The sequence below is a fragment of the Mytilus edulis genome, chromosome 9, assembly GCF_963676685.1.
Source record: "Mytilus edulis chromosome 9, xbMytEdul2.2, whole genome shotgun sequence".
In the NCBI taxonomy this organism is placed as follows: domain Eukaryota; kingdom Metazoa; phylum Mollusca; class Bivalvia; order Mytilida; family Mytilidae; genus Mytilus; species Mytilus edulis.
Window position 1 is genome coordinate 4,938,970 of NC_092352.1, and position 17,721 is coordinate 4,956,690.

Genomic DNA, 17,721 nt, shown 5'->3' on the forward strand with positions numbered 1-17,721 from the left:
TACTTTTGATTACATTAACAGTAGAAACTGTACGAATTTCAACAAACATACTATTAAAGGATTACGGCAAAATGTGTTCATAATTACGATAATTTTATTTAAACGAAAACAATGACAATGGTTACATGCTTGATAAATTGATTCCATACAATTTATTTTCCAATAAATGATTATTAAATCATATTTATAATGTTTTGCATTATATGTAGTGCACTTAAAGACATTGATAAGCAACAGTTTAAATTCAGTCAGTTTATTGATGGGAAGATGTTTTGTATATAACACTTTTTAGATGCAGATACAAGGTTTTTCTACAAAAATTTGTCCTTTATAAAAAAGGTTTTTTTGAAGCGTCTAAATTAATACAGTCATTGGTAATACATTTCTTGATATCAAATATGAAATGAAAAAAATATATACAAAATACCTGTCTTTACTTCGCATTAATTTTAGTCAGCTGTTATGTTTTCAAGAATTATATTCAAATGTGCAGTAAATCACTTTGTTATGTATTATAACACATCTTAAAAGTTTGATGGTTGTCTTTGGCACTAACAGTAAATCAACAGGGTAATTTAGCGTACATTTTTACTAGTAAAGATCCCATGAATGTTATCTATCATACAGGGATACTGGACATGGTATCAGATCGTTATTTAATAAAGACGTAAATAATGAAAACAACAATTTATATACGTCATGCGTCCGGAGCACTTTTCTGGATTGAGCCGAAAATTTAAAAGCCAACAATGTATAAGAAACGAACAGCTGAGTAGCTATATAACCAATTGCAAACAGAGCATCAAAAAGAAGCAAATCCATATAAGGTAAACTTTTTATGATGGAAACGAAACCTTAGTTTGTTTTTAATATCAAAATTTATTAACGGACAATATTTGAAAAATGTGTTTTAAATTTTGGTAACCTAAATAACGCCCTATTTGTATGTTGTCGATGTTGCTAAATGATTTTATGTTTAACACTTTAAGACATGTGGAGAAGTCAGAATGCTGACCTCTCTCTGTTGATTAGTGTTATGTGTAATTGGATTGCAATTTCATTTACGTAGCAAAATCAACAATTAAGTTACAAAATATGATCACATCAGCGATATTTTATGTCACCACATGTGATTACTAATGAGCTAATGATAACGTCCGATACCAGAAGGGGTCACGACAAAGTAGTTGTAACTAGGCATCAACAATACATGTTTTACAATTCACAAAATAAAAATAAAATGTATTACGTTGGTCTAAACAAACCCCACCAGTGACACAAGTTAACTTTGAGTCCATTAAAAAGTTAAAGTTATACCAAACTTAGCTAAGTCAATCTTTGTTCTAGAGTCTTTAAACTCAAAAGATCTGAATTACTGTTAAATGTCATTAACAATTTCAGCCACAGAAAGTCAGTATATCAATGCTATTTGATATACTGACTTTTTCCATTCTCAATTTTATTTGATGTAAGGAAATTTAAAATGTGCAAATGTAAAAGTGTGCAGATATGATATTCAGCTCACTAACACATATAATTTCTTTTTCATTACGAAACGTTTGATAGAAAGAAAATTTGAATTATATTTAAATCATTATGATTCAATTATTGGTAATTTTTCGTTCAATACCTTAATAGTTTAATGACCAATTACACGAGAGAGCTATTGGATCGCCTAAAAATTCAATATTAATTTATGAAATTAAATGGGAAGTGTACTTCAATATTCACTGCATACGAATAACTATCCCTGATACATCGAGTGAGAGCAGAAATATGTGAGTTTCGATAAAGGTAACCCATGGAATTTAATTGAAGATTTAAAATGAGGGAAATCATTTTATTACTGTATCTTCTAACAGGTGAGTTTGTTACATAATAACTTGGAAATTAATTACGGGGATAAAATTGACGACTTAATATAATACAATTACTGTCTTTTTATGAGGCAAATATTCGGTTTAATTAACTTTTGAAAAGTGATATTTACTGAGGCCAACGGCTAAAGTGAATATCAGTTTTTCAAAAGTTAAATATACCACATATTTACCGAAACAAAAGACAGTTCGTGTTTGTTTTTTATTTTTTTATTTTCCGAGAGAAACAATGTATTTGATGTCAAATATTTACCAAAACCAATTATCTCAGATGGTGCCATTAAAACAAAATACATATATGGTTTGGCGATATCTGGCCACAGCTTTTATTCATAATATGATAGATTCATATAAGACGTACTTATGAATATAATTATTTTCTGTGACTGTATCTTACATTAATTTGTAGGATCCTTTACTATAGATAAATTAGCTGATCTGTAACAATAACATCTTCATGCCTTATATATCATGTACTGTAGTACGCCGCTAGATTAAAACTGACGTGAAAAGGTAACACATGCCCACCGAAAGCTCTTTATTTGAGAGCCCAGGTGGTCGTGTGGTCTAGCGGGACGGCTGCAGTGCAGGCGATTTGGTGTCACGATATCACAGTAGCATGGGTTCGAATCCCGGCGAGGGAAGAACCAAAAATTTGCGAAAGCAAATTTACAGATCTAACATTGTTGGGTTGATGTTTAGACGAGTTATATATAATATATATAGATAGATAGATAGATAGACCATAGACCATGTACATGTAGATAGATCTATGGTCGGTTACCCGAAGATAATATGGCAACTGGTCAGGTAGATAGATATATATGAAGATAGATATATGTGAAGATAGATATATATGAAAATGTAAAGATGCACCGTGGGATACACTGGTGCTTTAAATTTAGAAAACACCGTGGGATACACAAGTGTAGTCTGTATTATCCAAAAACCTAAAATTTCATAGTTAACATTAAGATTCTATGCAGCGAATTCTGCCATTTACGGGAATATATTTATGATGCTCAAAGTTCAAATATAGGTCACTTTTCTCAACAGCAAACGAGTTAACATCATCAGTCAAATCTGTATCACCACTATCACCGACACAAACCTGAAAAATAAATACAAAAGAGCAGTATCTTGTTCAATAAAAAGGAGTGAGAGGGCGGGTTTTCAAGTTTACCGCTTACAAAATTTAAACAGCTTGCTTGCTGCGATGAAATTCTAAATTTACCGCTTACAAAGTTTAAACAGCTTGCTTGCTGCGATGAAATTCTAAACAGGACTAAATGACGTTACAGAATATAACGTCACTCATGTCGGGTAAATCTAAAACATGAAACACAATCCGTGAGTGGCCCCGGCGATAACTGAATTTAAGTCTATTAACTTAAATTCCATTGTATATCAAAGTTTACCTTAACGTTACATATAAAAGCCGGTGACGTTCATCGCGGTGAATTTTACTTTTCTCCAGGTGAATGTGCTTTTTAAAAAAAATTCAAAATCAAATTCATGAAGAGGAAAATAGTAAAAAAATACAAATATGGAATAAACTTGAATATTCACTTAACTACATTGTATATCAAAGTTTACCTTAACGTTACATATAAAAGCCGGTGACGTTCATCGCGGTGAATTTTACTTTTCTCCAGGTGAATGTGCTTTTTTTTTAAATTCAAAATCAAATTCATGAAGAGGAAAATAGTAAAAAAAATACAAATATGGAATAAACTTGAATATTCACTTAACTACACAAATGATTTAAATGGATGATTTATTTTTATACAGCAAAATTTTTACACGGCAAATCTTAGTAGTCTTAGATCGTTAAATACATTAATAATAATTCAATTTTAATTTTACCGATTGTGTCCTATACCGAATTGCAGATTTTATTTTTACTGAGGTTGAATTTACGTGGCGGTTGTTGCATGCACATAATACGACGAGTACCCTTTTGACCCAACTGATCTCTCCCTTTTTAAAGTTCATGTAATTCATTCAGTTTATGTTTGTGATTTCGTTTTTTTTCTCTCTCTCTCGTATTAATCGATTTACAAAATATGAACATCAGTAAACAACTGTCTTAATTCAAACGTCAGAAAATTAACATACATGAAGAAAATTATATAACTGTTCAACTATTCAAACGAAAGAAATACGAGTAATCTTTAGAAAACAGATCTGCTAACGGATGCAACTTGTAATCACATTCTAAAATCAAAACTCATCAGTACATAACTCATGACTGCAAAACTCATTAAAGATACCAGACTTATAATTCTAATACGTCAGAAGCCCGTTTCTAAAAAAGAATTAATAGCGGCGCTCAAAAAGTCAAAATACCGAATAAAGTAAGATCCAAAAACATTTGAGGGCAAGTCTTTTTTCCAAGACATGTTTAAGAACAATGTCTGTACTTATAATTAATTTCCCCCCTTTACATGACTAATTTGAGCTGTCGCTCAAAACATGTAACTCAAAACAATCTTTTCTTGAATTTACATTTCGCCTAGGAATGACACCAATATCAACTATTACTACCTACGGTTTTAATTTTCTGCAATTCAACCAATAAAGATAGATAACTCGGTAATTTATTTCTTATGGAAAAATACAATATGCATCAATAGTTCATAAGTGATAAAAAGGGGCTACAATAGACATTTAATGCTGTCGTTGCTCACAATGTTAAAATTTGTCAACCTTTGCGAAGACAAATCTTACAAGATATTAACTTATGACTTGTTCTACTCTTCTCGGTTGTATTTAACAACCTATCGATTTGGCTATTGCCATGCTTATAATTTGTTTTTTTGTCTTTGTTTTTCTGTGGGTTTTTAAAGCAGGTGGAAAATTAAAAGTAAGCATTTGTGACGTATGTATTATACGATAACCGTTTAAAGAGATTCCTATCCTGAAAATAACTGATACAGGATTTGGTTTTATTTAATTGCTAGTCTGATATTTTAGCTTTTATTCTACATTGCAATATTGTTAACTCAAATTGCAATACGATCACAAGGGAATGGATAGATTTATCTAAAAAAATATTTTTATATCAAAACAGGCTTTTATAATAGAATATGAATGTAATTTGATGGTTTTTGTTATCTTTAAGTTGAACAAAACGTTTTAGAATATTGAATTCTGTAGTGCATAAAAAAGTTTATCTCTAATAATATTCATATCTAAATAAGTAATGAAATGAATCACACAATATTGTCTGGTTGTTTATTCAGACAAAACGACGACAACACATCGTGATATATCAATTGACACCATCGAGTAAACAAATAAAACACAATATGCGCATTTAGAAAAAATCTTTGTTAACCACTTTGATACAAAATCTATATTCAGAGGTTCTAAAAATTCTCATGAAATGAAAGTCAACTGGTTTTAAACAAAAGAAGCTTAGATGATACATTTAGAAAACGGGTATACCAAGCTGCTGCTTAAGGTATATGTCACCGAGGAATTGCAATTTGCTTTTTGATAAACAAAAACAATGAAACATCGGATGCTTTTTGTAGTTTTTTTTTTAAATAAATGATTGGTAATTAAAACATTAACACTTATCAACACTGATTATTACAAATGGTCCCTTGCAATAATAGAAGTCTCAGTAATCGTTTACGTAGAAATTTAGCAGGACAGCAATACCGTGATATAGAATAGAATTCCCATTTCTTTATAACACAACTTCAAAATATAGCAAATGAAATGACGTTTACTTTAAAACTTTAAATTATTTTTTGGAAAAAAGATGTTTAACGGATTTAAATGAGAAGTAACGGTTCAAGTAAAATATAATCGAAAAAAATATATTGTTACGATTATTTGGTTTATAGACGTTTTAACCCTAATTGTGCTGTATATATCTCCTATGTTTGATCATTATTCTTATTAATCCAATCTCATATAAGAAATCAAGATATACAAAATAAATATGAATAAAATTATGAATTATAAACAAATTATTTCATACATTAGTTATCATATTTTACTGCAGTAACCACTAATAAAAAAAAACCACATTTCAAACTGAAAACTGCATAGGCAAAACCCAAGAAGTGAATAAAGCTAGAAAGGCAATAAAAAGTTGTCATCTGGTGAAAATATGGGCTGCTACAAGATTTGGTTGAAGTTCTGACAGATGTAGATATAGATCCTTGTGAGAGGTTTAGTTTGCTATGAAACCAGCTTTAATCCATCATTTTCTAAATAAGGACATGTCTGTCCCAAGTCAGGAATATGACATGTGCATATAGTAATACTTGTGATAAAAAATTGCATTCAGGTGATTGATTTCCTCGGAAATTTCAAACAAAAATGTGTTACTTTTGTATTTGTGTACTGATTGTCTACTTTCCACTTAAAAAGTAAAATCACAAAAATACTGAACTCCGGGGAAAATTCAAAACGGAAAGTCCCTAATCAAATGGCAAAATCAAAGGATAAAACACATCAAACGAATGGACAACAACTGTCATATTCCTGACTTGGTACAGGCATTTTCAAATGTAGAAAATGGTGGATTGAACCTGGTTTTACGGCGCTAAACCTATCACTTGTACGACAATCGCGTCAAATTTAATAATATTGATAATAATGCGTGACCAAACAGACACAATCGGTAAAAATGTCACAAATAAAGGTAAAAAGTCTAATACGGAAGGTCACATTCGTGAAAAGGGAACGGGATTAAAGGGGTGTATGATTAATTTTGTCCTTGTAAAGAGTTAATTGCCTACACTGCTGTAAAACATGAAAACAACACGCGATACAAAGGAGGGGCAAAACAATCTGACAAAATCAAATGCTAGACTATTAAAACCAACTGAACGAATCTAAAACAAATGTCATATTCTTGATTTGGAACAGGCTTTTTTTTGACGAAAATGGTGGGTTAGAACATTCAGTATGTACCTGTCCCAAATCAGGAGCCTGTAATTCAGTTGTTTTCTGTTTTTGCTGTATGTCAATTTGTTTTTTCGTTTTTTGTTTTGTACATACATCATCACATCAGTTTCCTCGTTTGAATTGTTGTTCATTTGTCATTTCGGGGTCTTTTATAGCTTACTATGAGGTATGGGTTTTGCTCAATTTTGAAGACAGTACTGTGACCTAAATTTTTTAACTTTAATGTCATTTGGTATCTGGAGAAGAGTTGTCGTTTGATTACCACTCACGCCACACCTTCTTACTTTTATATTTATAGCAAGCTTAACCTCCACTTAACGTATCTAAACGGATAATAATTAAACACAGGTCCAATGAGTACACAGATATGCATAGCAAAGTGATTTGTTGAGTATTGTTATATTTCATAAAATTATTATGTTGACGATAACATAAAACGCCAAATATAGTTGTATTGAATTAACTTCAGAAGGTTCCAACTTTTAACAAGTTGCTGTGGTTACTAAATAAAGTTCAGATCTAATATTTTTATGAGACAGATTGAGGGGTACACTATAACACCATGTGGGTTCGATTCAGATAAATATTGAGTATAAGTTTATTTCAATATGAAGTAAATAATTATAATTTCAGTCTCTTTTCAACAATTCAACTTTATTTATAACTAATATAGGACAATGCTGTTGATTAAAAAATACTCCATTCCAGGACCTTTTGTTTTCCAAATTTCACCAATAATTGATAAGTTCCAGGTCGACGGGTTCAAACACAAAGATTTGAAAGCATAGAAAACTTATCTTATAAACGGCATTTGAGTCATGACAATACCAATACTAAAATGAGGCTTATGCATAGTTATATACTTTAATTCAGTCACGGGTGTGTTCTAGTGTTTATAACAATTGCACAATACCTTGGTATACGTTGTTCTCAGCTTACACAAGTGCCACTTATATACGAAGATAAAGAATATAGTTCCCACAATCCCTATTATAGTTTTATAAATATTTAAAAACACAGCAGTGTCTGGAAAAGAATATTTTGATAACAAAACTAACGTTGTAACGATCTAAACAGCATAACATATAGGTGTTTCACTTGGTTCTCTCGTAACATAACTTGCAGCATGGTGAACGAATAATGCGTTTGGTTTCTCTACATGTTCAGAATAATGATAACAGGTTTAAGAAAAAAAACGTAGAGGGTGAACAAAGCAATATTTAATGCTTAAGAGATTTTTCAGTTTCAACGTATAGGTTGAAAATAAACTTATCAAAGATACCAGATGTAAAATCATTTACGCCAGGCTCGCACTTCGTCTATAAAAGACTCATCAGTGACGCAATACTAAAAACGGTTAAAAAGTCCAAATAAAGTACGAAAATGAGGAGCATTGAGGACCCAAATTTCAAAAGATATATATTTTTATATATATATGTAGGACTCTAAAGTGCGACGGGGACGCTAAAGTACGATGGTCACGTTAAAGTACGATGGTATACGCTAAAGTGCGATGCTTCATTACACTAAAGTGCGATGCTTCATTACGCTAAAGTCCGATGGTCCGCGAAAATATAGACGTTAGAAACGTAGTTTGATAATGACGTTAACAGTCGTTTATACAAACCAAAAAAATGAACATGCCGGAAGAAGATTAGGAATATTTGATTAACAACTTTTACACCATATGTCCATGACTTACTAGTACATGTAGTAATTGACTTAAACCTAACCGTTCTTTGTCGGCTGAAGCACATTGTTTATTTTTGGAAGAAGGACTTGTATCCTATAGTCGACCTTTTTTACTATATAAATACAAAATAGTATACGCATACGTATCCTGCTATCCCTATTTGAAGCGAACGGATACATTTGAATCGTTACCTTCTCTCGCATTTAAATTAAAGCTTATACAAATAGATGTTGCATATTCCGACAATGAACGAATTTTGTATTTGTAATTTTTAATACCGACTGTAATGGAGGTTGTAACATTATTGTGAACGGCAATCTACACAATTTTCCAAATATTCAAAACGCTTTGAATTGTTTAAAATTTATTTTACATGAAACATGATATTTTGCGACACAAAGGTACCTTTTTAGCAATTATTACGCGTGGTCGGCCTTCTAAATTTAGAAACAATCACTTAAGCCTACCCTAAATTATAAAACCTAGCATATATGTTATACCTTAGCATACTAGCTTTTGCAAAAAAGACTATTTTTTAACCGGCTTGATGTTTTGATCCCTCGAATCTTACCTTTTTGGTCCATCGCACTTTAGCGTGATATACTATCGTACTTTAGCGAACAAACAACCATCGCACTTTAGCGTGAGAAACCATCGTACTTTAGCGTGACAATCGAACTTTAGAGTACCATCGCACTTTAGAGTCCAACATATATATGTCTCAAACAGGTAAATAAAGTATACGGAACAGATTTACACTTGAAATATTCGACCAATTTCTTATTTTGATCCCTTAATCTTGGTGACATCATATAAAGTTAACACTATCCATACATGCCATAGGTTTATATTTCTTGCGATTTTAAATGAAGTTAATAAGATATAAAATATGCAATATACGATATCTTTAACAATTACTTTATGAGATATCTTGTATAGTGTATAAAAAGTAAATAAAAAAAATTCTGAACTCCGAGGAAAATTAAAACGGAAAGTCCCCAACTAAATGGCAAAACCAAAAGGTCAAAACATCAAACGAATGGACAACATTTTTTCTTAAATATATAAGATATCTCATTTTCTTTATCAGATATCTTATATACTTTATTAGATATCTTAAAAACTGAAATGGAATATATATAAAAACAGCTTGCCATAGACTTGCGTTTAAGAAATGGGATCGGACACGAAAAACGGACTCTATCGGGACTAAACTATTGGAAATGTGACATTTTCGGAAGAAAGCAATGTATGATACCAGGCTTTAAAGCTTTTATTCCTGGTTAGAAAATCCTCAGTATTTCGAAAAATTCAAATTTGTGTTAACAGTTGATTTATAATTATGACCATATAAATGAAAATTGATGTCACCACAGCAGTGCTGGATCCTACCTTGTTATAGTCTCGGGGAAGAAACCTAAACAAGCAGTTCAATCGACGGAAGTACGGAACGGGGGGGGGGGGGGGTTACGTGCACAGGAAAGGTTCCCGCGGAAAGGGAATATGAAAGACGATGCACTTGTTGAGTTGTCTAGTCTAGCTGCAGGGCTTAAGATGATAACGTAACAGAACTGTTAAAGAATTGCTAGGCGGAATAGAAAGTTAAAGAATATTTAAACAGGGACATAGGTCCCTTCATAAACCACTTTGAAAATATCTAATTGTGATAGAAAATATATTATCATAAAAAATTCAAATGTATAAAAAATAGTATATTAATTTCCTTGTGCATGTTGTGCCGTTTGGAATTATAAATTGGGGCTCCTGGTGTGAAGATTTTGTTCTGCCATTAACTTGATCACCGGTCCATGAGCCACTGACAAATTGGAAGCTGTCCCTGTCATTGGTGCATTGTATAACGTTTATGGCGAAGATACATTAATTAAATTGTTCTATGATCTTTACACATCCATACATGTCGAAAGAAGCTGGAGTTGGTCCTCGTGTTGATGGCAACGGATCGTATGGTGACAGTTCAGTTTACCTTTTAATTTTGTCATTTGCTGGCCCTTGCAAATGAAAATCCTTTGTTGGTGAATTACCTTGCCTCCTTCGATAGTTTCATATCAAAATATGCGGATGTCAATGATTTTTTACGATTGCATTTTTTTAAAACTTTTATATATCTACAAGAGTGGCTAGTTCAATGTAATGCTGAAGAGTCATGTGACGTTTATTTGCGGGAAACGAGAACCGGATCCGAATGACGCAGTAATCATTTCTCTTTCATTAAAGTGGTTTATCTTATAAATGAGATAAACCGTATTATGTCGCAGTCCTCAACATGGAACACTGCCAAAATTGAAAAGATAATGTACAACTAAAGACCTACATATCCTATTTATGTGGTTGAGAACGCTACCTTTGTATAAACCTAAGATATGGCAAGTATTGTCTTCGCCTTTGTAATTAGTTGAAACGATATCAAGGCTTCATTTCTTGTTTCACTTTTATTGGAAATCATAAGCGTTTGATGGTTCGTTAGTTAAAAGTTAATAAAGTAAAGCAAACTTTGCATATAAACCATTTGGTCTTGACAGTTTGTTATAACTACAAATATTAGACGAATTAAATATTTTCCTTAGTTTAAAACAAACAGTGAAACGTCAATTACAGACTGTGAGTGATAAAGTTATTAACTTTTAGTTACAGACAATGTTAACTTTTAATTACACATGCAGACAATGTATTATTGTCTTATTTGAAGCTTGTTTTTTTATATCATGTATGAAATGCAATGAAAACGTTCAATTATTAACCCTTGTCTTTTATTTGCAAATCTTCGAATTTCACTCACTTTTAATTTGATTAAACGAATACTTCCCTAATAAATGTACTAGAACGATGCAAATTACTTAAAACTGTGGTTGGGTATTCCAATTTCAAGGTTCGATAAACAAAATTTCTTAAACAATAAAATGTCCTTTATTATGAATATAACGATCACATAAATTGAACTGTTTAAAGTCTAAAAATACCAGAGGGATTTTCAAACTTGCAAGTCAGAAACAAACTGACAATGTTAGGCTAAAAAAAAAATAATAAAAAGAAAACGCCAAAAGACAAACAACAGTATATAAACATGATAAAACATTTTGTATTTTGTAAACTTCCAATGATCGTTGACCTCGTGTTGTTTTGTTAACGTTTTACGTGTGTTGGACTAAATACATATTGTTTTGTAAACTCCTATTAACTTTGGTCTCACGGTGTCTTGAAATGGGAGTTTCCCTCATGTTGTTTTTTAAACGTCTGACTTGCGTTGGCCTCATGTTGTTTTGTAAACCTTCAATGAGCGCTCGCCATATGTTGCTTTGTTAACATCTCATATGCGTGTGCCTCATGTCGCTTTGTTAACCGCCCAAATGCGTGTGTCTCATCCTGTTTTGTAAACTTAAATTGAGCGTTTGCCTCATGTTGTTTTGTTATGATCATTCAATGAGCGTTCCACTGATGTTTTTTCGTAAAATGTTAACTAGCGTTCGTCTCATATCGTTTTACAACTTTCTATTGGGTGTTGGCCTCATGTCTTTTGTAAACGTTTTAGTCGCACTTCTCAAATTGTTTATAAACTTCTAATGATAGTTCGCCTGAGATTTAATTTAAACATCTATGAGCGTTTGTCTCCTGTTATTTTATAAAATTATCACGAGGGTTTGCCTCCTGTTATTTTGAAACATTCTCATGTGCCGTCGCCTGTTGATGTTTTGTAATCTTGTAGTGAGCGTTTGTCCATTATATTTTGTAAAATTCTTGTGATCGTTTGCCTTGTGTTGCTTTGTAAACTTCCAACGAGTGTTCGTCTCATGATGATGTTTTGTAAACTTTCAATAAAAGTTAGTCTTATGTTGTTTTTAAACTTCTCAACTGCGATCGTCTATATTGTAGTCTTCGTAAAAGCTACTCTTAACAATGCAATGATGATTGTCGACACTTTGATAACTACAAAATATATAAGTTATTATGTCAAGATAAAAAACTAATAAAATGGGTAAAATTGTGTTCGAAAAAACTTAAGATCAATAATCCCCACATAACAGCTAATACAGTTGATCTTTTATTTCTAGATCCAATAGGTCTCTCTGAAGCTACAATAACGACAACATGGAATTCTTGGGGAGCATGCATACAAATTTCTGGAAGTTTAGATCAAAACTGCAGAGGTACACAGACAAGAACAGGAATAACAGTGGACAGTGAAGCTAATACTGAAACACCTCGTTCACAGTCACAAGTCTGTTATCTTACATATGGTGAGTCGTTACAAATACGTGACAAAGGATACCAAAGAAACAATAAAAATTCATAAGATGGAGAGCGAATAACAAACAAACCCATGGAAAAAAAAATATTCAAAAGAAAAAGTCTAGAAAACATCGCATATAAAACTGAAAAACAACAAAACCGAATAACAAAAATCACATAAAAGGCCGGGGTGCTCTGGTAAGGTAAGGTAAGTATATAGATCCTGACCCACATGTGGAAACCGTCATGCTGCTTATGGTAGGTTCAAAGCTAATTTATTGGTAGAGCTTTTTGTGAGAGTAATATAATGACAGATATTTATTTTGAACGAACAAAAGAATATCCAAGAAAAAATGGATTCAATTTGTATTGTATCTGAAAATATTTAAATATATATTTTTTTAAAAGTTTCTCATATCTTTTGATTAAGTATTTATAGTATTGACAAAATACAATTACAAACATATTTTAATTTTGTTAATTCTGTTTCGTAATAAAGGTGATAGCAAAAACATTTATTAATATCATTCATTAGGTAGTTAATCCATCATTCACATATGAAAAGTCAAGGCAAGTATATACATATTTTTATCCCCTTTTTAGTTCACCTGGCCTGAAAGGACAAGTGAGTTTTTCTCATCACTTGGCATCCATCGTTCGTCGTCATCTGTTAACTTTTACAAAAATCTTCTCCTCTAAAATCCGTCGTCGTCTGTTAACTTTTACAAAAATCTTCTCCTCTGAAACTACTGGGCCAAATTTAACCAACAATCATAATTGGAGTATCTAGTTTAAAAATGTGTCCGATGACCCCGCCTGCCAACCAACATGGCTGCCATGGCTAAAAATAGAACATAGGAGTAAAAAGCAGTTTTTGGCTTATATCTCTGAAACTAAAGTATTTAGAATAAATCTGACCTGAAATACAAATCTTCATCAGGTTTAAATCTATCTGCCCTGAAATTTTCAGACGAATCAGACAGCCCGTAGTTGGGCTGCTGCCCCTGAATTAGTAATTGTAAGGACATTTTGCAGTTTTTGGTTATTATCTTGAATATTATTATAGATAGAGATAAACTGTAAGCAGCAATAATTTTCGGCAAAGTAATATCTACAAATAAGTTTAATGATCAAAATTGTCAATTGACCCCTTAAGGAGTAATTGTCCTTTATAGTCAATTTTACAATAATCTTTTCCTTTGAAACAATATAGACAAATGTAACTAAACTAGGCCACAATCATAATTAATGTATCTTGTTAAAAAAATATATCCGATGACCCTGCCTGCCAACCAACATGGCCGCCATATCTAAAAATAAAACATAGGGGTAAAATGCAAGTTTTGTCTATTATCTTGAAAACTGCTATAAGTAGAGAAAATCTAACAGGGTAAAAAATGTTCAGAATGTTGAGATCTACCTACTGTCTATTTAAGTCAAAACAGTCAGATGACTTCTTATCTTTCTTTTTTTTTATAATGAATTTCGTTTTATTTGCACATGAACATAATAATAAGTTATACACACTTTATGCACAATAATTATAATATATAAACAGAAGATATACACCATATTAGATAGACACAGCTGAAATAGTTTGGTACATTGCAGAAAATGATTGCAAGACAAAGGCTGTTTGGATATAGAATATTATATACAATATATGTGGTGTCTGTGTTTATCTTTGTTTTTATGACATTTAAGTAGTCCAGGGGTTCCAGCAGTTCTCTGCCCTTGTTTTTATGACATTAAAGGAGTCCAGGGGTTCCCGCAGTTCTCTGCCCTACTGAGTCTTTTCTTGATAAACGAATAATACAGAAAACATTATTTTAAGAACAGTATAAAAAAGAGGTGAGATATCAAAGGTTTTTGTTTTATAATTTTGTAGCTTAATTCCTAATTCTTATTCAAATTAAATAATTATATTTTTTTCACTTTTCTAATAGGGAACGAAACACAAACCACACAACATTAGAGTTTTTAGTATTATAGAAAGATTAAATATACGTAGGGAAATAAACATTGTCTCTCTTAGTTCTCGGATAAAACTGTTGTGTGAAAGACTTCTATGTGGTATGGATTTTTCTCATTGGTGTAGGCCGTACGGTGACCTATATTTGTTAATTTCTGTGTAATTTTATCTCTTGCGGAAAGTTGTCTCTTTGGCAATCATACCATATCTTCCTATTTTTATATTCTAACATGTTAATAATGCAACTATAAGTATATCAGTTATTTTTAGATATTATAGACATATTGTTATCTTACATGAAAGAGAATAAGGGGAAATGCTCTCTACAAATAATTATTATTTCCGAATTAGATAAAATTGATGGCGGTTACACAACATGGGGTGAATGGGATGATTGCTCACATAAATGTAACAAAAGAACAACTAGACGCAGAACATGTCATAACCCCACACCATGCAATGGCGGCGAAGATTGTAGTCAGTTTGGAAGAGATACCCTAACAAAAGATTGCGGTGAGTAATTTAAAAAAAAAATGTTGTCGAATATGTGAATTTAGCATAAACTTTTGAATATTTGCCAAATCCGGCAAAGTAAAACTTTCTCTCAAAAAAGTTTAAACTTTATTTTTAATAATTTCTTTTTTTATCAAAGGAGAATCAAGTATTTTAAGATAGAGTTCAAAAGTGGACAAAGGCAGAACATCTATGATAAAATATCTTTGATAATCGAGGTAAAAGTCTGTTGATTCAATAACTAAGATATAAACTCTGATATATAAAACTTACTAAAAACGATTCTGCCCGGTTTGTAATTGACATTTTGATTTTATATATAGCTCTCTGAAGTATTGAACAAGTGTTTATCTGGACACTGATGAATATTGTGTATTGGTTTATGTCAATGTATATATTGTATGTCAACGTATATATTGTTGTTCTTTTTCTGATAAAGAGTAGTTCACTGGGTCGATGCAACTGCTGGTGGAGTTTTAATTCCCCGAGGGTATCACCAGCCAGTAGTCAGCACGTCTGTGCTGACATGAATTATCATTGATATAGTCATATTTATAAGTTTTGATACGACATTCACCGATAGAAAACATCATTGACTTTGACACGACATTCACCGATGAAAAACTTCATTGCCCTAGATACGACATTCACCGAAAGAAAATATCATTGACTTTGACACGACATTCACCGATAGAAAACATCATTATCTTTGACACGACATTCACCGATAGAAAACATCATTGACTTTGACACGAGATTCTCCGATAGAAAACATTATTAACTTTGACACGACACTCACCGATAGAAAACATCATTGACTTTGACACGACATTCACCAATAGAAAATATCATTGACTTTGACACGACATTCACCGATAGAAAACTTCATTGCCCTTGATACGACATTCACCGATAGAAAACATCATTGACTTTGACACGACATTCACCGATAGAAAACTTCATTGCCCTTGATACGACATTCACCGATAGAAAACATCAAACATCATTGACTTTGACAACATTCACCGATAGAAAATTTCATTGACTTTGACACGACATTCACCGATAGAAAACATCATTGACTTTGAAAACAACATTCACCGATAGAAAACTTAATTGCCCTTGATACGACATTCACCGATATAAAACATCATTGACTTTGACACGACATTCACCGATAGAAAACTTCATTGCCCTTGATACGACATTCACCGATAGAAAACATCATTGACTTTGATACGACATTCACCAGTAGAAAACATTATTGACTTTGAAAATCATTGACTTTGACAACATTCACCGATAGAAAACATCATTGACTTTGCCAACATTCACCGATAGAAAACATCATTGACTTTGACAACATTCACCGGTAGAAAACATCATGGTCTTTGATATGACATTCAACGATAGTAAACATCATTAATTTTGACACGACATTCACCAACAGAAAACATCATTGGCTCTGAACAAAAATCATACAAATGAAATATTCAACGCGTTTCATTTCATTTGACTAGGACCTGTGGCAGGACAATGGGGAGCATGGGGAGCTTGGGGGTCGTGTTCAATGCCTGCTGGTTCTGGCACTTACGGTACTGGTACCTATCTACGTTCCAGAAAATGTGATAATCCAGTTAATATTTGTGGTGGGGATTATTGCATAGGAACAAACCAGACTAAAGGAAATTGCAGAGGTAAGGTATATAAGTACAAGTAGACATTAAATTTGAAATTAGACAACCATGTCAAATGATAAAGATTAGTTTAAACAGATTTTATTGTTCAAAACAAATGGATTAGACACAAGTTTTCCAACTTAGTTAAAGATAAAGATTAACGAGACTGATTGTTGCACTAAAATATTGGTTTCTTGAAAAGATATAAATTGAGAAGACTAGATTAGATAAATAAAATTTTATAACAAATATCTACTCAAGTGTACAAACAAAGTAAAACAAGACAATTCAGTCACATCAAATTGATTAACGTTCCAGTGAGGTAATAATCTCTTGATGAAAATAATAATGTGCTGTAGGTTGCCGATGTTCATGAACTTATGAAATCGGTCAGAAAATACAAAAAGAATCTAAATAAAATTCAAATCTGATGAACTCCAAAAAGAGCCAGACTTCTAGTGTCCTGCTATTTGCGCACCAACAATATACTTTTATTCTATCATACATTAATAGGTGTCGTTTGCATGCATTGAAGAATTTTGAATTCGTAAATCTTATTTTGTCTGCAAATTATTTGAAAAAAATCTCAAGGAACCAAGATCTGGACAAACGTGACCTTCCTGAAATTTAAAAACAAAATGTCATTACACTAAGATAGTGACCAAAGTGAAAGTGAATATACGAAAAAAAAATATGTCGTCTATATGATAATATATATGATTTACAGATGTTGAAACACATTATATTATGCTATTTACATTTCTACAAATCATAACCACTTTATTTTCATTTTTACTAAAACAGATAGTGGCA

General features: G+C 32.0%; 1 protein-coding gene across 1 annotated transcript in view; it reads left to right on the forward strand.

Moving 5' to 3' along the window:
- Window positions 1-1,732: 1,732 nt before the first annotated feature.
- The window catches only part of LOC139489453 (uncharacterized), a 65,790-nt gene continuing 49,801 nt past the window's right edge, over window positions 1,733-17,721 (forward strand). The window contains exons 1-4 of the mRNA XM_071275784.1: window positions 1,733-1,862; window positions 12,567-12,752; window positions 15,068-15,229; window positions 16,750-16,926. Of these exons, the coding sequence (XP_071131885.1) occupies window positions 1,826-1,862; window positions 12,567-12,752; window positions 15,068-15,229; window positions 16,750-16,926 (562 nt within the window). The 5' untranslated portion in view covers window positions 1,733-1,825. The remainder of the gene's footprint in view (window positions 1,863-12,566; window positions 12,753-15,067; window positions 15,230-16,749; window positions 16,927-17,721) is intronic.